This window comes from Emys orbicularis, chromosome 16 (genome assembly GCF_028017835.1).
Source record: "Emys orbicularis isolate rEmyOrb1 chromosome 16, rEmyOrb1.hap1, whole genome shotgun sequence".
Classification (NCBI taxonomy): Eukaryota; Metazoa; Chordata; order Testudines; family Emydidae; genus Emys; species Emys orbicularis.
The window spans coordinates 26,096,081-26,120,272 of NC_088698.1; the positions used below are offsets into that span (position 1 = coordinate 26,096,081).

The 24,192-nt window shown below is 38.8% G+C and overlaps 1 protein-coding gene across 1 annotated transcript; it reads right to left on the minus strand.

Annotated features, from left to right (window-relative positions):
• Positions 1-1,786: 1,786 nt before the first annotated feature.
• CCDC62 (coiled-coil domain containing 62) lies at positions 1,787-23,331 on the minus strand. Its single transcript, XM_065417779.1, has 14 exons — positions 23,176-23,331; positions 22,210-22,388; positions 21,053-21,245; positions 19,119-19,285; positions 17,752-17,853; positions 17,227-17,398; positions 17,045-17,146; positions 15,727-15,815; positions 14,421-14,521; positions 12,293-13,066; positions 7,531-7,708; positions 5,825-5,956; positions 4,415-4,507; positions 1,787-2,633 (listed from the first exon to the last, which is right to left on the minus strand). The coding sequence occupies exons 2-13, from the start codon at positions 22,243-22,245 to the stop codon at positions 4,421-4,423; spliced, it is 2,133 nt and encodes a 710-aa protein (XP_065273851.1). The 5' UTR covers positions 22,246-22,388; positions 23,176-23,331; the 3' UTR covers positions 1,787-2,633; positions 4,415-4,420.
• Positions 23,332-24,192: the final 861 nt, after the last annotated feature.

Consider the following 24,192-nt stretch of genomic DNA (forward strand, 5'->3'; position numbering starts at 1 on the left):
AATAGTGGGGGATTGGGAGAATGAGATACCAATAACAAACATTTTCATGTAGACTAGATGTACTCTAATACAGCTTACAACTTGTCTTAAGTGGCAGTGTTTCACAGGCAGCACAGCTGAAGTGAGTTAAAAGAGGGATCTTTCTTATTCTTTTGTTTCAATAGAAGTTCATTATCTCTAAGACATTGATTTTTTCTGCAACAGACTAGTTCATCTGTAAGTGAGCTATAATAGAAAAATTGCTGAGTAAATTAACTGAATATATTAAGCTATTAGAACAAAGTATTTGAGTTGGAATGATCCTATACATGTTTTCTCATAAGATTGGTCACCAAAACTAAATGCATACAGAAAAAAAAAACAAAAAAAAAAAAACACACCTTTGAAACCATGAGCTGTTATTAGTTCAAGAATAGTGTAGTTATGTGTTGTAAGATATTTGAATATAGACATCTAAATACCAGCTTTCTTTAGGAGTTGAGATACTTTACCTTCAGGGCTTTAGCAGCCTTTGCCCTAATAAACTGGAACTCTGCAAATCTGTTAAGGGAAAAGGAAAATATGAGACAATTATGTTAATTTTTCTGTCTGTACTGTGTAATTGTCAACTCTCTCCAGTTTTTCTATTTGATGAAGCTTTCCTGAATCAAGGGGTGTTTTTTGTTTTGTTTTAAAAATCAAGCTTGTTTCTCCATACAAAACGACAGTAATGGAAAATGTACAAGTTAGTTTAAAAAGCTACAGAATCTCATTGCTATCTTCTTCTGTTTCTCAGACCTCTAATTAGAAAAGCCAAGTAGCTGGAAACACCTACACCCTAGCTGAAAGCAGTTAAATAAAAGTCTAATTTCCTTTAATAATAGTACATGTTTCCAAAGGTCCCTATTCTTAGGTAGTTGATTTAGTTTGAAACTCCATAGAAAGCCTCAGAGCAAAATCTGTTTGTTTTGCAGGTGTGTTAATGCAGGAATAAATTCACCCAAGTATTCCACCTCTCTTTCAGTTTGAAAGTTGCAATCTTCCAGATCATCTCATGCCTAGAGAAAACCATATTCAGAACAAGATTAAGATATAGTGGTGTGTGTGAGTATGCCAGACATGAATTCAAACAAATACAGCAGCACTAATAAAGCATGCGTAATTTGACCATGATACCAACTCTTAGCGCTTGCCTACACAGTTTTTGCACCTTAACTAAAATCAGTTTTAGGTATTGATTAAAAGAAATTGGTACAACCCTTCTGGTATGAACACATGTACAAGTTTCAAAGAGTTTATATTATTTAGCTGGTGTTGGTTAGAGATGAATACTTTTAAACTGATAAGTGCATCCACAGTAGGAGGTTGCATGTATTTGATTTAAGTAGTTTTTTTTTAAATGTACCAATTTAGTTAAATTGGTGCAAAGACGGAGAATAGACCAGGCCTTAGTGCTAGCATCATGAACTTTCCATGTATGCTTTTTACTCTGCTGCACTCCACTGCTGCACTCCACTGCTCCACTTAACAGTAGTCCCTGAGAATATTAACTGCAGTGCTCATTAGCAGATAGGGAATTTGAGTGTCAGCTGCTTAAAAAATTAATTTGAAAGTTTGTTTGAAACTAGTTCTTGTCATGCGAATCTCAGAGCAGGGATCCTTCCCTCCCACCAGTGCCACAGAATGAGCCAGGGTTTATGCATGATAGAGCTGTGATGCTAGATTTGAGACCTAGTACATTCGTGGTCAATAACTGGTTAAATGTCAAAACTAAGATGTAAGGAAGAGATTAAGAAGTGAAAAAATGGTATTTATTAGGTTGTATGGCCTTTTGTTTTGGTTAAAAATATTTTCAAATGCAATAATGAGTCGTTTCTACTTTTCTGATGGTCACAGATACACCAGGCATAGTTAAAATATTTAAAAAGACTACACATTAAATCCATGTCATATACTGCTAAAAACATGCATATCAACGCATGATCTTATAAGAAGCTTGTGTTAGAATAAATAGCTCATGACTGGGGAAGAGTTATTTTGCCCATCTTGTGGGTGAAGGGTTTTGTAAATTTCAGCAATGTAGGAGGTATATCCTGGTTACTTCACTAATTAGCAACTTCTTATAAACATTATTCATATCTATTTACATGGCAAAATGTCCAGAACTATAACAATGGACAAACAGGAGTTAACACTTTGCTGTTATACATTGTAAATACCAAATATGCACAACTATGGAAGTAGTAATAAAAATAGTTCTATATTTAAAAAAATATGTCACCTTTATGGAGTAAACAATTACGCATTTTATATTCTTACTTTAAAAACAAACTAGCATTTAACCTGAGTACTGATCTATAAAAAAAGCAGTTTTTCATCTTAGCATAATTCTAAGTTATTATTCACAAATATAGAATACATTCCAGCATACGGTCATATCTTTTTGGCACTTGCAAAATTTTCAAACATTCATGAGAGGTATGACCAAATAACGGGTCATTTAGTTAGTTAGTTAGTAACTGTTCATTGTAGCTTATATGTGGTAATGATCTTCAGTTTTCAAAATGTATTTTAAATTAATAAGGACATCTTCTTTGTTCTTGCCAGATAGTAAGGATGTCATCTTTGTTTCTTCCAGATAACATGCAAGGAATCTGGTTAAGGGGGGGGTGGGAAGGGAAGAGAACTCAGTTAAAAACATATTGAAAAGTTACTACTACTATTACTAATAGTACAAATTTAAAACTACAACACTGAATTATTTTTCATGGCATAAGGAATAGAAATACCAGTAAAGACATGAGATGTCAAGAGGGAAAAAAACATTATTTTATAGAGTGAAGTGCATATCAGCAGTCTCCCTCAGGGACATGACTGGAGGGTCGCTACATACATTCTTTTCATTTCTGTGTAAACGCCTAACAAGTCTGCAATTCTCATTGCACAAGGCCTACTCCTTTTTGCCCTGTGTAATCCCGAGAGTCAGGATTTACAAGCAATGGTGCATGCCATAGCTACCAAGAGCTTAACATATCATTTTTCTCATTGCTTTCACCTGTTTTAGGGCTTTTAGACTCCCTCCAAATGATTCTCTTTCCCAGAGGAAAAATGACAGACTGATGAAGCCCAAGATGGCCAAAGCTTTGGCAATTAAATAGGAAATTAAGACAGAGCACCTTCCAGCTGAGGATTTCAAAGCAGTTAACATTAATTGATTATGTCTCTAAATAAAAATGTACAAGCATACATTAAAGTTATTTCTGGTCTGCTATAAACTTTGTGATGATTATTTTAGATTCAGTTATATCAATTTTTAAGGGAGTTTAAACGGTCTCTAGGAGTATTTGTTAAGGATTTGCAGTGAGTGATTGTGGACAAGTTCCTTTCTTCAGTACTCTCTTGGCTGAAGTAAATTAGATCACCCACATGCTTAAAGTTAAACAGGTTCTTGGTGCTTTGCTGGATCAGGCTCAAGCTGCTCAGCATTTTGCAGTGAATTGCCTCTTGAGCACATCACATCTGCACTCAGGGCCAGACTGGTTTCCAGATGCAAGTCAGGCTGTTGGTATTGACATAAAGCCCATAATGGCTTAAATTCTATACATCTTTGGCTGCATCTATAATGGGCTTTTTTTAATTGAACATTTTTCCTATGTTACTAACTCTGGTTCATATCCCAGGCAGCATTTAACCAAGTTATCTCACCCAGCTCAGAATAGATCTAGACAACATGGTGCTTAAATTGCCGGCTGCAAGTCCCTTGTCTACACTAGTACTCCAATTGGTTGTGCTGGACTGGTGGTAGCAAACGGCGGGGGTTGTTGTTTTTTTTTTTTGGAGGGAGGGGGAGGAAGAGAGAAGAAGAAAGAGACCAAAAACAAAACAAAACAAAAAACTATCATAGATTTCACGTTAGAGTCAGACTTATTTCCCTGAGGCTTGAGGTCAGCTCCATATGACCATCTCTAGATTTCCAGTTCTGGGAGCTGGGGACAGAGCAGAACATTCTCAATAAAGGACCCTGACTCCAGAATTCACTCCCCACTTCTTTGGTCCAGTAATGCCTCAGGCCTTCATCCTGCAATCTGCTGCACATGGAAAGAATTGCTGTGCCCTCCCAGAGATTCACTAATTTCAGTGGGGCTCTGTGCGGCACAGACCATCACCCACATGCAATGAATTGCAGGATCAGGGCTTGAGTTGCCAGGCCTAACTGCCCAGGGTTTTTCAGAGGGAGAAGTCTGAGGAGTTATTGGCTGCATTAGCTAACATCCGTTTGCTGCTATGTGTCTCATGTATATGGGTTTTATTGTAGATGCACTTAGAGCTTTGTACTAGGCCCATCTTAAGTGAAAAAAAAAATACATACATGTTATTGCTGCATTTGTAAACATTACAAAATAAAAAATAGAAGAAAAAAAAAACAAAGACTTACTCAAGATCATAAAGAAAACAGTGAAAGTTTTGTCTCACTTTCTTCCATAGCTGGCAGTTGCACTTTGCAAAGAGCTTCTGTAAGTTCTGTTGTCTATAATATAAAGTAACAAGATTAAGTACAGACTTAACTTCATAGTGGATCATAAAAATTGACACAGCTGCAGAGTTCAAAACTGGAGAAAAGTAATTATGTGCTCTTCAACTCATCTCATTCTTTCCCACCTTTTTCTTTTCACCCGAGAAGTAGGGTATATGGCATATGCATTTATCTGCCCTAATTGAGCAATCTACCACTAAGACAGCACCTAATACAGTGCTATTTTGTAGAGAATCTTTCATGCAAAAAACAATACAATGATGATGTAAAAATAAAATTGTAGCAGGAGTGTGAAATTAATAGGTATAGGCTAGGGAGAAAAATAATTTTGAGATGAGATTTGAAATGTGATGATGAGTACATAAGGCAAAGAGGTAGAAGAAGAGTTTCATTTACACCTAGAATAATGAATTATAATGATTGAGATTTTATTTGTAACTGTCCCCCCAGCTGACAGCAGAAAATAACTAAAATTAAGAGAACATAACTCAGCAGGGACAAACTTACACCTGCCAAAGGCTTATGTTGGATCCTTTAAAATCATGCCTTAATTGGTATAAAGCCCAAATTTAAAAACAGCCTCAGTGAACTCCATTTCAAGACAGGTTAGTTGGCCAGTGTAGATTAGGATAAACCCTGTTAAATATAGTTTTTAAAAACTATTTTGAAACTAGATCAAAGTTTTAAATCTTCAGGTTTGAAGACAGCTCATACAACAAGTTTAATATGTCAATATTCTGTGTACAGAATCTTCCTAATAGGGCACACTGATAAGATCTTCTTCTGTGATAACTGCATACAGATTATATTCATGCATTTCCATTGTGACTTAATACATTATCTTTAATCTTGCAATGAAAACTAAAGAAATTAACCTGTTAAAAAATGAGTATTTATGCTGTCTGATTTATGCCTGTACCAGAACAGATCATATATACCACACATTAATCTCTGATATCACCTTCCTCCCCAAAAATGATACCAAGCATAAGAAGATAAGGATGAGTTAAGATCAGAATTATGTTCATTATCTGCTGTTCTGCCACAAGTTGCTCCAAAACAACTTCCCCTCCTTCCCTGTGTTTAGAAACATAAGCCAAATTCTGTCCTGATCATATGAAGACGGAGGGGTGCAAGATTGAGCCAAATTTGGCTCAGACACTTTATCATAAATATCCAATCATTTTCCTCATCAGTAAAGTGTTAAGAGTACTGTGTCCATATCATAGTGCAAGCCAAGCAAAAGGAAAAAAATGTTCAGAGTAACTCTTCCCAACATTCTAAATCTAGCCATATTAAAGTGATAAATACCATATTAACACTGCTGCTGTCGGGACTGCAACAGGGGCTAATGTGGAGCAGCGTGCTAAGCTCCAGATCAGCAACCATCTGTCGAGACTCAGCCAGCAAACGCTGGAGCTTACTTGTTGGTGAACAGGAGTCCTAGAAGAAACAGAAATTGAACCAAAGTTATTAAATGATAATTTTAAAACATGTTCACTGGTTGCAAATGTGAAGAATTATCACTGGGCATTATTTAATAAAAACAAAACAAAAAACTTTAACTTTGAAATACAGTGTACCATACAATGCCATTCCAGAATCTGTAATTGTTACAAATGTAAATGCTAATATTTCCATTGAAAGGTCTGTGCAGGGTAACAGGTTTCATATAGCTATGCACCCCCCCCCCCATTACTATTAAAGACAGGTGCCAATGAGGAGACCAAAAAAAAACAAACCCCACAACACTAGTGTTTCAAATAGATGAAGAGACAGCAAATTTCTTACTAGTTTCAATAAAGCAATTGTCCTGGCAGCTGCTGAAAGGAGAGTCAGCTGGTGGTAACTGAAAATGTGATCCTCCCCATTTCTATACTTATAAACAAGCAGCATATCTCCAGATTTAGAGAGGCATGCTTAATTCTTAGGCCTAGGATTAGGATCTAGGCCTATTAGGTCTTCAGTTAGCCTAAATGACACCTCACAAAGTGCTGTGCTGGGTTATTGCTCATTTTCGCACACAATGGGGTTCCCACAGACCCAAATGATACTGAAACAGAATGGTGGGTTGATGCCCAATATGTAAGGAATGGGAATTTGGGGATATACCAGATCTGAGAGGGACCAGGAGACAACTCATGCCTGCCCCAACAGTTTTAAATGACTGATTTGAAGTCTCCCATGTGGGAATGGTGAACTAACCTCCTGCTCCTAGGATCAAGCTTGAGTTGCAATCCTTATCAGATGGACAGAACAAAGCCCACAAAAGGTGCAAATAGAAATCTACTCAACATTGCCTGCAATCTATAAATAAATCCAACCCGCACAACCCAAAAAGCAAACAGACTGGCAACACTTGGAATCAAGACAGTGCAAAAGCATATTATAACCACGCAACAGCAATATTGTAATGACTAAGAAGAATATGAATAGAGAGATGGGAGGGAGGGAAGAAGTTTCCGGTCAGCAAGCAGAACAAAGGAACAACCTCTAATAGTAGCACCCACTCAATCTCAGATCCCAAAATTTACTGGGATTGACTAATGGTGACTAGCGCTTTGCAAGCATGCTTGCTATTACCTGGTCCCTGATGCAAAGGGGAGACCCTCTGGCTTTGCCCCCTATGCTGGCACCATCAATAAGGCCAGCATCATTTTCCCTGCAGCATTTGTAGCCTAAATACTGCAACATCATGCTAACTCATGGTGGGAAACTGGAAGTGAAATTATTATTTTAATTGACTAAGCAGAACCAAATATTTTTAAAAGGCACAGACATGACAAGTGAGACTTCAAGTGATTCCAGTTTTAATAATCTATAGCTCAGTGTGTAAAAACACACACAGGTTTTCTCAACATGATTTGTGATTTGACAATACTCTTTAAAACTCTTTCTAAAAGTCTAATTTACTTCATAGATAAAAAGGAGAAAATAAAAACCAGACAAACCCACTCTTAAATTCACTCTTAGCCATCCTAAAACTAATGTACCACATTATGAAGCTAGATACTGACATAGTTGATAGTAGGACTGGTGCACTTATTTGCTGACTGAATCACTGATAAGTTACTGATCTCTGAAGGGAGGTCTGCATCGAACAATCTCTCACATTTCTGGGGCCCATCTCTCTTCTGTGTGGACGTCAAACAGGGAGAGTCCAAGTAAAAGGAATTCAGATCCACACGTTCTTCACTGTCAATAAAATTAAGATATTTCCTGAAACAATATCACCAGTAAAATCACTAAGAAAAGTCATAATGAAACATAAATATACTTAGGCCTTGATCCAGCAAAGCCGTCAAGTACATGTATAACTAAGTCAATGACATTACTCTCAAAGTTATTCACATGCTTAAGTGCTTTGATGGATCCAACCTTATTTTCGGAGTATAACAGAGGAATCCTGAAATACTTCCATGAAGCAGCAGATATGCGAAGCATATGCTTAGCATGTTTACCTTAAATGACAGCACAAAAAATATCAAGGTACCTCTCAAAATATCTAAATGAAAGCAGCACCCCATGCTTTCATTTTCTGCCTCCACCTATTCCCTTATTAAAAACCTCCTTTAAACAAGTCTAAAAATGTAGCTTTAAATATTAAAGTGAAAATTTTAAGAGTTTAAAAAGTTATTTCCCCACTTTGGATATCACTGTTCAGCTTCCTCCCACCCTTGACTACATTGGGTTTTTTGGGTGATCGTGGGTAGGGGGGACAGAATTTAAATACAATTTATGAGAAATTGTAACTACAGCTAACACTCAACTGCCTGGATAGGGTTTCAGAGCGTGAAGCTAAAGGTGTATTTGCAAAAATAACAGGAGTACTTGTGGCACCTTAGAGACTAACAAATATATTAGAGCATAAGCTTTCGTGGGCTACAACCCACTTCTTCGGATGCATATAATATGCATAAAGGTGTATTGTTTCAGCTCTGTCAGGAGGTAAACATCAGGCAGTGTAAAATCAGGCCTGACCTTTGGACACACCCCCAACAGCATGCAAGACCTTTTCAGCCTAGAACTTCACATGCAGCATCATCTCTTTATACTTTCAGCTTTCTCTGCTGAACTTTAGACCATCACTTATTAGAAAAGGTAGTATACTAAGAAGAGAGAAAATTCCAAAGTTGATATCACTAATATTTTATATGTATGTAAAGCTTTTTTATGCCAAAGGACTTCAACCTATACATAATTCCACATACAAAAAAATAATAATAATAATTTAGGATTCAGGTTGCTCAAGTATATTTCTTCACACCACCACATATTACAAAAGCAAATTAAATTATAAGTTAAGGCAATAGTTACACCCAACACAATACCAGTGTCCAAGCACTAACCCGCTACTATCAGGATACTCAACCATAGCGCCACAAAGCCCTCTCTAGCACACTTACTTTCAGTTCAACACTAGGATCTCCCACAATGAGCACATCAAGGAACTGAACGTTACACATTCTTTCTTTCTCTAATAAAAATTAATTTTACTTTCTGCCCTTGATAAGAATATTGCTCAAGGATAGGGGGAAACTACCATACTTCAAGACGACAAAACATATTGTCACAATACACCACATGAAATCTATGCAAACCTCTGACTGCTCTGTAGTTTATCCAGCCAGTTACTAATTAAAGTTTTACAAAAAAAAAAAAATAAAAACCTTCAGCCAACCAGAAATCAGTCCATTCACACAGAGCAGCACAGGAAACGCACTGTACTAGCACTCTAACTAGATGTTTGAGACACTGAAAGCCAGCAAGTTGCAATGATTCTAAACAATAAATAAGATCACCTGCATCCTGTGGTCTGCTTACACAGAATGTCTAGTGTAGTCTGCAGCTTATTCACAGTTGTTTACATGTGGGTTCAGGGGTTTACTAGTAGTTTCTAGCTGTGCAAGGACTTGTTTATTTCCAGCTGCTAAATGAATCAATTTCACTTTAATGGAGCTTTTTAAATGTTGTGTATTATTCTTATTTTAAAAAGTTAAAAATTAAGAAGTGACCATCCTTCAGCATGTTTTCCGGTGATCCTCTCTAATAAGCAAAAGCACCTTTTTGGACACATTTCTGCATCTACAGGGATTTACCAAATAGCAGCATGCATTTTTACATGTAACCTGACATTCATTAAGCACCACACTTTACAGGGCCAATACAGACAGTCCCTAAAAGCCCCAAAGGAACACGTTATCTCAGAACGGTTTTGTTTAATTTTAGTTACCCGCTTATAAAATGGTGCAGCCCAGAGTGCATTTGACTGACATGCACCAACGTTTGTGAGCCTTTTAGAAGAAGGAACTCTTTAGGAGGGATATGAATGATGAGAAGTTGAGGGCCTGCCACTCTTGGTTTAGGAGGTCATTCCACACTGTGATCCAGCTTTGAAGAAGACAGGGTGGGGAATGGGAAAAGGAAATGAACAGGCTTGAATTTGGCATGCGTGGTTTGGTTCAAGATACAAATGGGCCTTGTTTAAACCAAAACGGAGCACAGGCCAGCAATAGTACAGTGAGCAACCAGTCTCGTGCTCTAACTTCAAAAATATAACCCGCGTTCACGTCCATTAGACAAAATGCAGCAACTGTTGGTACAACAGAAATAAAGTCACTGTAGTATAGAAAATAGCGATTACTCCATCAGTATCACATTTCACAATCTCTCGTGATAAAATATGGCAGTTCATCAGCTGAGTTAAGATCCCTCTTGCCAGTTATTACAAAAACTGCAATGACTCATGCCAAAATGTCAGATGGACTGACAAGAGAAGCACCCTCCTTTGCCGACTGAGTACCCAATTAAGCTATCACCAAGAGACTACAGAAACAAGAGGCAAGCCCTGGATAAGAGTGCAAACCCTAGCAAAGGCCCCAAGCAACAGTAAATTCACAGTGAGCAGGTTTGTGGTGGCAAAAGGTACCTTCAACCTCCCCTCATCCAAGGGGCAAATAAGCATTTAGTGCAGATTCCAAAAGTGGATAGCACTGGCTGGGAAATGGAGGTGGCCAGGACAGCACATCTTCCATCCGTTGGGCTCCTATGAAGAAAAATCCTCTGGGGAGGGCAACAGTAGAAGCACCACCTGCACCCCACGGGGCAAAACCCATGCTAGGTAGAGTGGCCTTCACTGGCAGAAGGAAATGACATCTGCTCTTCCCTGCACTACCAAGGTTGAATCTGTTCCCAAGTGTGACTTTTCGGGGGCAGAGGCAAAGGGATTAAGTTAAAGTTTATAACTCTACTTCTCAACCAGGAATTCACTGGAATGGGAGTGTAGTGGTTCCTAGGAAAGGGTGCAAGGTTTTTGTTTTTTGGGGTGGGTGGGAGGGAGGAGGTAGAAGAAAGGGGACTAGAGGGGGAGAGAGATGATTTAGGAACAGTACGAAGTAACTTTAACCAAATAAAAAAAACTAGTTTACAAATGCAAAAACTAAGCTATGTGGGAATGCTCCAGAAAAGCATTCCATTTCAAACGGATGCCTATTCATCAACCTTTTGTCCCTGAAGTGAAATGGACCTATACAACGTTTGTTGGGTTGTTTTAAACAAACAAGAAAGAGAGAGTCAGTACCTTAGACATGCCCCTACATAAAGTTCATACAATTGGATGTTGGAATATATTCTCTGGGCAAGATCCTCAACTAGTGTGAATCAGTGTAAATCTATTGCAGTCAATTGTGCTAGCTGATTTACACCAGCTGAAAAGATGGGCCTCTTCTGTGTCTAGGGAGAGCTAAGTGGGAATAGGGATGAATTCTCTGTAAAGTGATCCAAAGGATTAAGTCCTTGTACAATAATGTTGATAACTGAAAAAAATTAGGCAATCTGAGGAGGGAAACTGAAGGGAAGTGCTCCTCAGTGAACAGCTGCTGTCATGGTATATCCATCAGAATAGTTAGAGCTTTGAATTTCCTTGCCTATTGTCAGCATAACACTACGTACATAAATGTTTCCTTAGAGGGCTCCCAAAGCCTGCAAAAATATACCAGTATTTCTTTAAAACTTCTCAATATGCAGAAATTCATTCTCCATCCCACTGGCCTCTGACTACATCTCAATTTTTTCTAATACGACACAGGGATCTAAAGATCAATAAATGGGTCAGACAACTAAGATTATTGTGGGATCAACACCATATTAAGCTATGGGTTCGGTTTATTATTAAACTTACAAGTTATTTCATTTTCTTTCCTCAACTAAGGTGACTTAATTTGAAGCAGAAGATGTAAAAAGAGGCATGGATTTTACATCCTTTTCCAGGCACTTATTGAGTTGCCAAATGAGATCAAAAAAGGCAATAAAAACTTCACACAGCGACTAGATTTTATATCTGCCTTAAAAGGCACCATCTTAAAAAGAATCCCTCTTCTGTGTGAAGATTTTGTTTAGGTAACGCTATAACCAAACGTGTTTTTTTTTTTAAACAAAAAATAAAATAAAATAAAAAATCCATTCTTCCCCCTTAATTTGATGTTTTGTGCATTTGACAGCACATTGTGTAGTCAATTTCAGAGCTTCCCTTGTTTGTCTGGGTCTCTCACAACCGGAGAAAACAAAAACTTATAAAAACAGGAAAATGGGATACTTGAAACTACGTAATTTCTTTTAAATTTACTAAGTTTCAAGTTGCTAGTCTTCCTTTAAAACTTAATATGGATTATTTTAAATCTTGTACAGGTTAAATAAAAGTTGTCAAGAGGTAGTCCAGATTTCTACATAATTACAGCTGTATCTATATATTTGGGTTTTCAAATGTAACAAATACATAACCTTTTTAAGCTGGTACTTTTTATTCCATGTGCAGTCTTGGGACAGTTGCAAACTGCTCTGCACCACACATTTCCATCTCCTTCTATGGGTCTGAAAATCTGCATCCATTCGAGATCTGTTACTGGCTTATAACATGCAGCTTTATCTATGATGGAGTTAAGAGTACAGAAGCCAGATTCATCTATGGGAAATGTACCAGGAGACGCTCTGCTTTTTCGGTCACATAAAATTCCCACTGTCTCTGTCTGATCATTACATTCAACATCAGTTCTGTCAGACTGCTTTGACCCAGGACGCCAGCAATTCAACGAATCTAAATGAGGACTGAAGTTGAGCCAATGCTCGTGTATAGGTAAAGATGCTCCAAAGTTTTGTTGGTCTCTGCTTAGAAATACATCTTGTGAAGTTTGAGATGTTGTTTCCCTGCCTTCCACAGACCTCATACTGTTTCTATCAGATACAGTTCTGCTGTCTAGTTCATCTGTGCTTACCGAAGCATTGTGCTTTTCATCTTCCATAAACAAAGTCTTTTGTCCACGTGATAAGCCTTTAAAGATTTTCTGAAGCCGACTTAAGTGAGCCGAGGTACTTTCCTCCATGTCTGACACATTAATTAGCTGGCTATTCTCTGCTTCACACATATTACAGATTTTTTTTAGACTGCATTTCTGAGTTTGTGTAGTCCCATATTCCTTAGGTATCTTCTGAGTGCCTTCACTGCTAACTGTGTCTTTTTCGTTGCTACTTTCAAGGTCTGATAATACCAAACCTATGCTACAATGGCATGATAAAGAACTCTAGTTATAAATATTGCATTTAATATGTGAATTGTATTTGGTATAAGCCACACTTTGTAGGATTGTGGCTTCATCCTGTGCTAGATGTGCGATACACAGGCAAAGGTCTGTGCCTACACAGAACCGCTCTGGCAGGGCTGTCAATCCATGCATTGTACACTGCAGGATCAGGAACAGAGTCTTTTTATATTTTACCCATATTATACACCGTAGAAATTCTACTTGAAACTATAAATTGTGCTCTGATTTTCCAGACTGAAAACAAAAGCCATTTGAATTTTTAAAAATTAGACACTATATTAATTGGCCAGTTTTATGCTGCTCCATATCTCCAGACCGCTCTTTAGCAGTTTCACAAAAGAGAGAGGAATGGACACCAATGTATCAGTCTCTCAGGATTGACTTCATCCTGGGAAACAAGGAAAGTTTCATCTAGGACAGTGGTTATCAACATTTTTTCATCTGTGGACCCCCGAAAAAAATTCAAATGAAGGTACAGACCCCTTTGGAAATCAGACATAATCTGCAGACCCCCACGGGGGTCTGCAGACCACAGGTTGAGAACCACTGTGGACATTCAATATATAAATAAAAAAAATATTAAAGGTGAGAGAAAATATAAGCTTTATACTGTACATGTAACCAATGTACAAACAACAGGCATTAGGAATAAAAGTCATTTGGTGGGAAAAAAAAAAAAGTGAATTCTACACTGTTTTTGAGGAAAAGCATGCAGCTAAAAGTACGTGGCTAAGAGTAGCGTAAGGTACATCCACTAGAAGAATACTCTAACGTGCTTCCAGCTACTTTTCTGAAGACACTAACTTAATCTTGACTAATTTAAAAAAACCACCAAGGAAGCCCCAGAAGCCTGACAGGCACTTAACATAATCTGAAACACTAGTAGGGATCAAATTCATTAAATAAATATGTTACAAGGTAGAATGATTAAGCGGGCATAAAGAGATGGTAAAAATGACTATTATTCACTATACTATGGCTTATTTTACTGGAAACCTTTATGACTAGATTTGTTACGTTTACTCTAATAGTTTATGTAATCTGATTTTATAAATTTTTATTTCTTACACAGGAGTAGTTGTCTGACTCAGAGCTTATGCTCTAGTCTGTGACTAACATACACTATGTCTCTTGACCACATAACGGAAAACTACATGAGAACAGTATTGTGGCTCACAGGCCAGAGATGTCATATTTTAACATATAAAAAAGTGTTGAAGTATTATACATTATTTTTTAGAATACTAAATATGTCATACATGATTGATTCTCTCCTTAAATAATTATGAAAGCCACATCACCAAACTTACTTTGTTTCGTGTGCCTCCCCCTTGTGTTTCTGCCATAATTCTTGAGAACTCTCCAAGTTGAAATGAAGAAATTGTAGATCATGCTGCTGTTTTACATAGATCTACTTCCAGACAGTGATAAAACAGTTAGTGAAACGCTGAAGAACAAGGAATATTATGCCATCTTACATTAATATATTGCTTTTCATCTCAAAAGATCTCCAGGGCATTTTACAAACCAACACTGATATTCAAACAAAAAACGTGCCTGATCCTGCATTTCCAATGGGAGTTGGGGGTAAATGGGAATGTAAGATTTGGCTCTACCTAGGAATTACTTTAAACCCTATTAAAAATGCAGCCATCCCTGATTGGGGGTTTAAAAACACACACACACACACACACACACACACACACACAGTAGCTGCTTAGCAAAATATGACAATACCACAAAACATTGTAAGGCAAGAAGTACGTAACACGATATTCAATTAATACTAAGTGGAAATTGTATAGACCGAATAAAAGTTACAGCGTTGAATTATGATCAACACAGGGACTAAACACTGCTACACTTACAAAAAGTGCCATGGAATCTTTAAAATGATCACAAGTCATCAGGACACTGGCTTTAACTCTCTTCTGGAAAAGGACAGCACATCTAGCAACACAGTGCCCCTTAATACCAAGTGAATTCACTTCAGTCATAAAGGATCTGATTTTCCAAGGTGTGGAACACTCTCAGCTCCCATTTGCTTTAATAGGAGCTGTGGGTGCTCAGCACCTCAGAAAACGAGGCCCACAATTTTTAAAATTTAATTCCCCAGATAATGACAAATTATTCTGAAAATGTATTTTATTAAATATCAAAGCAATACATATTTGGTAAAGTAGTTTATTTTAATTTGTGGTCATTTTTTCCCCTAGACTTAAGCCCCAATTCTGCAAAAAACTCATGCATGTGCTTAACTTTACACTGGGCAGGTGCGACTCCTCCCAATGGGTGAAGCTGAGCACATGCCTAAGTCGGTGTGGGATATGGACCTTATTTGTCACAGCACCAAACATTTTGACATAAATCAGTGCTCTAACCTTTAGTTACTATAATCAGCATGTAAAAAAAAAAAAGAGGGATTTATACCATAGGTTCCTAGTCATAAGCAGCTCAAGATCTACAGTGGGTTCATGATTTAGCAATAGTGAACAAAATTTTATTACTTAATTGAACTGTTAATTCTATTTATTTGTATATAGTTCTCTATAGACAAATGTTATTACTGAAAGCTACTTTCATAAACACAGAAAAGAAATGCAATGAGGATCATACCTGCCGCAAATTGGACAGTTCTGTGTTGGTCCGGACTTGTTTAGATTTGGCAGATTGAAGAAGTTGATCTTGTCTATTTGCTTTCTCAACTGTTTTAAACAAAAGTGGATTAAAACCAATTATTTTTCCCATAGAAATCAAAGTGAAAAACTAAATACAGCCAAGAGAAATCTCAAATACACACAAGAGAGAATGTCATAAAAAGTAATATTAACCTAAAAGTCTCAAGATCAACACAATGCTTTTTCATGAACAAGACACTCATGCTATAACTCACGGACCAACTAAATAAAACATTCAGGCATGTTTTTTCACCTGAACAGGCACCCAACTTTGCTAAAATTTCTAGCAATAGTTTTTAAAATACATTACCATCACTCACTGTCTTATCTTTGTTTTTATATTTTAAGATTCCTTTATGAAAAACAAACTCAGTAATAAATTCCAACTTTGTGTCTGTGTGGGGGGAAACAGCTGCTAGTATGATTTTAAACACGCGAGGGGTCAATGCTTGGCGCAGATTAGATGGGGGAGGTCAGAGGCTTAAAGCTCCCCACAGCAGGGGACAGAATCTGTTATTTAGTCTTTTCAACCTCCATTGTACATTTTGAAGTATGGAAGAGCAGCAATTTGCCATTCTCTTAGTACTATTTTGCTGCAGTACAGTAACAGCACTATCTATACTCAAAAGCAAAGTGAATCACTCCTTTTTGTTATTCAGGTCTTCATGTTAAGGCATTTTAAACCAAGAGAGTTCATTAAGGGAGAATAGCAGCCAAATGAACACTCTCCCTCCTTTCCAACATTTGCTTGCTGCTAATCGGAGAAGCTGAAGGCACTGAGCACCTCACAAGTCCAGCCCCAGCCATGTTGCAGACTCTTGTCTTTTTATTCGCTCTAGGTTTAAGAGAGTCTTTTTTTGTTTTTGTTTCACCATTTTCTATACAGTTGTGTGAGAAGGGGGGAAAATGTCACTCGTGTTTACCTATGTTACTAACACATTAGATCAGAGGGTCTCAAACATTTTAACACAGAGACTGTCTCCCTGAACCACCTATCCCCCCCATTTACAATCCAAATAACCACCTTCCCTCCCATTCATGCTCACATAAGATCCCTGTGGCAACTACATAAATAGCTTTAGTAGAAAAGCAATACTACGAATATACTTTTAGCTTCTTTTAATAGAAGCTAACAGGTAACAATAAAGGGAAGGCTATGATGAGATAGCTCTCTAGACCACCAGCAAGTGTTGCACAGACCACAATCTGAAAACCTCTGACCCATCGACAGTTGGGCACTAAAGCCCTTCACTCACCATTAAGTACGAGCTCATTCTTCAAGTAGTTGTTTTCTTGTTTGAGGCGTATGATTTCTTCCCGCTGCACATTATTTTCTTTCGTCTTTTCACTGAGGTCATCTTTAAAATAAAGTGTGTTCTTGAGTGAAAAAGCATGCACTCAGATTTACAGTGGAGTAGGTGTCAGTTATATTACTTACCTTTTAATTTATTCATTTCAAATGTTAGTTGTTTCAGTCTCAGTTTGAAATCCTGCTTTTCTTTATTGATACTGGATTCCCCCATCTTAGCTGCACGCAATGCACTTTCCAACTTTTTAAATTTAGATGTAAATTCAGTAATGTGTTTGGTTGCTTCAAGTATATCTTTGTCCTACAAAAATATGAAAATAAAGCATACTTCAATATTTTTTCTATCATCATCTCCTCCTCTTCTAGGTCTTCTCATTTTGTCTGGTAGATGCAGATGCAATAGTGAAAGCTTCCCACTCTATTAACAGTCTCATGCTGATTTGGAGAAGACTTGCTCTGAATTCTGAACAATCTGTAAACTCCATTTCTGAAGTCCACTATACTTTCTGAATACGTGGGTTTCTGGTTCATTGAAGATTTTTCCACTTTCAATCAAGTCAACCATCCAGCAATCTGATCACACCACATTTGATAACGGCATTGGAGTTTTGTTCAGATACTTTGGGCATGGAGTGAGAAGATGACAGATGTTACCTTTAGCTTTAGCATTGTAATGAGTTCCTGTTCTCTAGCTTGTAACTGGCCTATTTTAGCAGACAGCTCCAACACTGAACAGTTGAGACTTTGATTTTTCTCCTAATAAATAGAAGGAAAAGAGTATCAACTAGTGACTAGTTACACTGTTACTAAATAATCTTTCAGTAATTCAACATCAAGAGGCACAACTCTCATTTAAAGTTAAGAGGGAGGCAACATAGTTTAGAGAGTAGAAACTGGGGCTTGGGAGCCAGTTGTTCCTAAATTCTAATCCTGGTTGTTCTCCAATTTACATTCTTACTTTTGACAAGTCATATCTCCTCTGTGCATTAGACTAGCCATCTGTAAAATGAGGAGGGGTGGTGAAAGAATTTATAAATAGCTTTGAAGATGTAAATCACCATTTAAATAGCCACAAGTTTTGGAGGGAAAAAACAGGACTCTTAAAAATGAATCTTAATACCATTAACAGTTCACTTACCTTTAAAAAAGAATTAAGAACAAAAACAAAAAAAAACACAAACAGCAAGGACCAGAAATTCCTAGATATTGAAACACCAAGTTTGGGAAACACTATTCCAAGATCCAGGAAGGGAACAGAGAAGGAGGCAGCTCTGCATTGTTCAGCTAGTATATATCAGAGCTAAATTTATGGATTTCTCATTCTGTATTATAGTATACTGGTTAGAACAGGGGATTAGGAGTTAGGACTCCTGGGTACTATTCCCAGCTCTTTCCTACGATCACAGCCAAGTCTCTTACCCAATCTATGCCTCTGTTTATCCATTTGTAAAACGGTTATGCTACCACCTATCAGCCTCACAGAGCTTTTGTGACACTTCACATTTATAAAGATCATCAGGTACGAGAGGATACAGAAAATGCAAAGTATTACTGAACTATATTGTGATAGTATTTTTAAATTGTGTTTTAGATAGATATAGGTATCATTGCCAAATGAACAAAGACATAAAAAAAAAAAAAAAAAAAACCTACAGTTTTAATTACTTACATACCTTTAAACTGATGACAAGATTTTATAATCCATGATAGTGACTTAAAAGTTATAGAGATGGCTTTCTAAAACTGTTCATAATAAAATTGCAAGTACTGTAGTTGGTCAATTTAAGGGCTGCAGTTTTGGCATCCCCACACTGGTAAGTGGCGCTCCTCAGAAACCTCTCAAATAGAGACAGCAATCACAAAACTTTGAGTGTAATATCTTAACCTAGTGTTATTTGACCCAAAGACAAGAACAATATAGAAGCCTAAATCTGCAGTCATAAGCAGAAAATACCCGCAGACTTCAGTGGGAGTTGTATGCACACAAGGAATGCAAAGTCAGGCCATTAATCAAGACCTACCTCCAGGGCCTGACAATGAAGAGTTGCATCTGTTGCTTTTTGAGACAGCTCCTGAAGCTTCTGTTGAGTATTTTCAAGTGTTGTCCTACGATCATTCTGCTGAGATTCTAAGACCTTTAATCTTTGTGTTAGTGTTCTTATCATCTCATTTCTTTTGTGTAGTTCATCTGAGGAAAGAAATCAGGTATTTATTGTGAGCAAATAGTTTAAATTATATTTCACACACCATCTTTTAAAAAGTAGAAGTACTTTAACACAGCATTTTAAAGTAAAAGAACACACATTTAATTTCTAGAAATGGATGCACAGTTGCATAAACCTGAAGTAGACTTATCGATTTTTACCTGACATATTTCTTCCCTACGTAATTGTACATTTTTGAGTTTGCAGAGAGAATTAATCAATATAAATATGTATTTTAAATAAATGCTATACAGGTTATATTAATGAAGCAAATTTACAGTTCCTTAAAACAAAAATTATAACTGTTTTCACGTAATAGTTTCTTTCAGAAGTGCAAAGGATCTTGCTGGTTTTAGAATTGCTACAACAAATCATCTTTTAATAAGCTCTAAAGAGATCCTTCCCTCCATGACATTCTAGTATTTCCATGGTAATCTAAGACACATAGAATATTAATTCTGTTGTGAGATACCATTTGAACATGGATGAGGACACAGATCGCACAGTCTCATTCTGATTGGCTGGCAGTGCCTTCCTGATGATGTCACAGATGCGCACTAAATTCCTGATAGTACAGAGCTAAAAATCTCATTGCTAAAATACACAAAAATCCCTACACCCTTAATGTTCAGAGAATGTAGAGGGGAAAGTTAGTGAGAGAAGAGGTCAAAAATAAAGTACCCTGTGGGGCTGATAGAGGAAGACACACCATTGAGGATAAGGGGACAGCAAATGGTTGAACACAAAAAGTGACAGTCACAATTTAAGCTGCACCCCAACTAGGTTGAACTTTCAGTAGCAGGTTGTGACTTGAAAATTAAACTCCACAATACTCAAAAGACCAAATTATTTTTATAATAAAGTTAAAAGTGGCTGTTAGATAAGGATATCCTAGGACAGGGGTCGGCAACCTTTCAGAAGTGGTGTGCCGAGTCTTCATTTATTCACTCTAATTTAAGGTTTTGCGTGCCAGTAATACATTTTAACGTTTTTAGAAGATCTCTTTCTATGAGTCTATAATATATAACTAAACTATTGTTGTATGTAAAGTAAGTAAGGTTTATAAAATGTTTAAGAAGCTTCATTTAAATTAAAATTAAAATGCAGAGCCCCCCAGACCGGTGGCCAGGACCCGGGCAGTGTGAGTGCCACTGAAAATCAGCTTGCGTGCCGCCTTTGGCATGCGTGCCATAGGTTGCCTACCCCTGTCCTAGGAAGAGCAGCTAGATTTCTGTGGGATAGAAAGGAAGATGGTAAAATCCAAATAATCCAGGGAATGTTTAAAAAACAAGAGAGATTGATTCAGAAAAAAATAAATAAAAAATTTCCAAATAGCTAAGTTAAGGACACTCTTGCTTTAATGTAGCAATAAACTATAGTACACTCCTAAGATATGATTTACAACATTATGTTTTTTCCTACATATTTTATGATTCAATTGTTTTTAAATGATACTTCTCACTAGTAAGGATTCATGGAATCAGCATGTGGATTGAGAAGGAAAAGATTATCAAATCATCAGGTACATCTCCTGCCAATCAATAATCAGACCATTTTAGTACCACTGAGGAAGCTGTCTCTGGAAGGATGCTGACAACTACATTTAAGATGGGGGGGAAAAAAATAAAAAATAAAAAACATCCTTTACATGCTGTAACATTACACACACAGAGGGGGATCTGCAAGGGCACAAGCATCTACCCACATGGATCTGCTGACAGGACCAGGGCCTTACATTGTACAGTACTTACTTTCTAGCCTGCTACATCGTTCTGCCAGAGTCAGTATTTTTTGTCGATCATCTTCCCAGGCTAGCAGCTGTCTCTGATGTACTGCAACCATGTCATTGAGCTCCTTATCACGATCTTTCAGTTCTGCTATTAACAGCTGGAGTTCTTTCCTCTGTTTCTGAATGGTGCTGCTCTCAAGGTCTGTGCTAGGATTCTACAGAAAAAACTAACCCATCATATTCAAGCAACAAGAAATTAATCACAAAAACTAATTAACATGTTATGTCTTTATATAATGCTGTGAGATGGCTACTTGTATTTTTAAAACGAACATTTAAATAAGCCATTTAAAATCACCAAAAATAAAATCAAGGAGAGCACTAGAGCCTTCCTAAATTTCAACATAAAATCACAACGAAATTGCATTTTTATAGTTCAATTAAAGCCTAAAGTTAGAGCTAAACAGTAATTTACTTTTAATGACCAAACAAATTCTAACATTAAAAGAACAAAGAATTGATAATGTGGCAATAATCACCCAAACTAATTAGTTAGCATCTTTAAATTTAATCTAAAATGAAACATCTTTTCACATCAGAAATCAGATCATCCGAGATCTCATTTATACTTTGATAAATACACAAATAGTTGTGAAGAGTTAATAAACGTTAGTGTAACCAAATAAAATAAATAAGGTTTGAATACTCCCCCAAAATGCTAAACTATCTGATGAAGAATAAAGTAACTCAAAACAACTGTTCAGCCTCTGATGCTATCTCAGGCCTCAATCCCGCAAACATTTACTTACATACATACATACATACACACACAATTTTACTATTGGTAGTAAAATTAAAAATATCTCCTTGAAGAAATTATACAAGAATTTTAAGTGTCTGTAAGATCAGAGCCTAAATTTACAGAACAATCCCCACAGATATTCATCTTTCTGTACAGTTTCCAGGATTCTACTAATGTTAAATTAGCACAGGTTACAATGTTTCTTTTTACTAAGAATGCTTTATCCTGCCTGTTCTCCATCTTACTTTGATGTATGGTTTGAAGAAAAACTAATACCTAGCAGTTTTGATTGAAGCTCTCTGCACTTCAATGAGTGCTTTCCTGTTAAACAAACTGTATATGCTACATATTTAAAGCATTGTTTGTTTGTTTTTTACCTGGGGTGAAGCTGAGAGTGGTAATGATGAATTCATAGGTATTCTGTGATCAGGTGTTCACCACTTGCAAACTGGGTCTTGATAAATATTTTCTACAGCTTTAAGATTCAGTTTAGAAGCTCCAGATAATTGAAGTGTTACATGCCTGTCCACCAAGACCTATTTGTACACGGAGGTCACTAAAAGAGTTAAAAAAAAATACATCAATGAATTCTGGTACAAGTATACTCTCAAGTCACCCAGTCAAACTGAGGAAACATAAGAGACTTCTGTTTACGGGCTGCCGATAAATTCTTTCCTGTAGCACAAGGACTCTTAACTCTCTCCACACCCAGGGGCAACTTCCTGGCCCTGGCACCACTTCCCTGCCTGTAGTTTGCCAAGCCTCCATTCTCCTAGCCCCCCACCCCAGGCGCTAAGGGCCGAGCGGAGCAGCCCCTCACTCACTCCCTCCCTCCCCAGAGCTGGGGGTGCCAGCCAGGCAGTCTGAGGGGAAACGCTCTCCCCGGGCGGGGCTCAGGCCAAGCTCGCGCTGCCGACTCCCACAGGCCGATGGGAACCGCCTGGCCGTCCCACCGTTAGCGCGGGGCCGCAGCGCTTCAGTCCTAGGTCGCCCTCAGGGCTGCTCACCAGGCCGCGGGGAGGCCCGGGACCGGGCGCCCCCCGCCGAGCTCCACAGTACCCTGCGGCTGGGGTCGGCTCCGGAACCTGTAGCCCGTTATCCGAGGGTTGGGGAACCGCTGGGAACTCAGCTCAGCCCGGCCTCATCCCCGAGAGGCGCCCCCGTTGGGAGGCTGCTGGGCAGGGTCGCCACCTTGCTGGGGAAATACCGGGGACACCTGACGAGATTTATACCACGTCAGTGTCCGCGCTGTGCGGCAGCAGCAGCTCCCACCCGTAGCTTCCAGCTTAGTGCAGCCCCAGCCGATAGGAAACTCTAATCCCGCGTTCCCGGGTGCTACTTACACAGTCTGGTCGTACCGTGTTTCGCAGCTCCTGGCTGCACTCCGTCAGCTGAAGCACAGAGAGCCCCAGACCTCCACCGACACGTGGTCTCCCATCCAGCGGCTGAACCCCCCCCGATCCCGTTTAGCTTAACTGACACCTCCATCGCAGTTCTCCCGCCTCAGCCGGCCCACAGACCCCGCCTCTGGCCTCCATTAGCCCCACCTATCGGGTTGCGTCATACGGCTCACGCGCGGGAGCCGTTCCCCGGAAAAGTTCGAACGCCGCGCGAGCGGCTAAAGAGGTTGGTCGCGAGCAAGCTCCACCTCCTCAGCGCGAGCTCGGGGGGCGGGGCTGTTGGAACTCCTGCTCCACGGCTTGGGGCGGTGTCTGGCGAGGGAGCACTGAGGGGGGCGGGGCCATGGTACGGCCGCCCCCTGCCGGCCACTTTTCCAGTCCCTATAGGCGTTAATTGCCCGGCCGGCGACCGCCCTTCTCTCGGCAGCAGCCGGAAAACCGGGGGTGAGATGATAGGCGCGTGAGCTGGGGTGCAGCCCTCCGCCTTTCGGGGACACGCAGACAGCCTTGCTCCACCCTAAGGTGTCTACACCTGAGGGGAGGAGTCTGGGCCTGCGCTGCAGAGCTGGGTGCATTCTCCCCTGGAGATGGCCAGGGGGGCACTAGGGCGCCGTGCTGCCCTAGCATAGTGCTGTAAAATCCTAGCGATTAGCCCCCGTCGGGGCGGAGAGGACCGCAATAGCTACAGCAAGGTTAAAGCTACCTGGCCCGTGCCTCTCCCAGGCTTTTACAGAAAAAAACAGTCAATGCAAAGCGAAAGCAATGCACCGTGTATGGACCAGTCCCAACTGCCTAGGTGCTGAGGGCTGCTGCTTGCACTGGAAATTGGGAAGGCCGAGGCACTCCTTTGAATCTTTTACCCCGGAGAACTAGAAGTTACTCCATTTCTACCCTGCGTGCAGTGGGACAGAGACCTGAAATATCTGGTTTTTGCATAGCTTAAAAAAGAACTGTATTTAA

Coding starts and splice junctions, on each gene's coding strand:
- CCDC62 (XM_065417779.1), bottom strand. CDS start 22,245: ATGAATTCATCATTACCACTCTCAGCTTCACCCCAG. Junction 17,854..19,118: donor TTCATTGTCAGGCCCTGGAG/GTAGGTCTTGAT, acceptor TCTATTTATTAG/GAGAAAAATCAAAGTCTCAA. Junction 7,709..12,292: donor AAAAGTACCAGCTTAAAAAG/GTTATGTATTTG, acceptor TTTTATTGACAG/TGAAGAACGTGTGGATCTGA.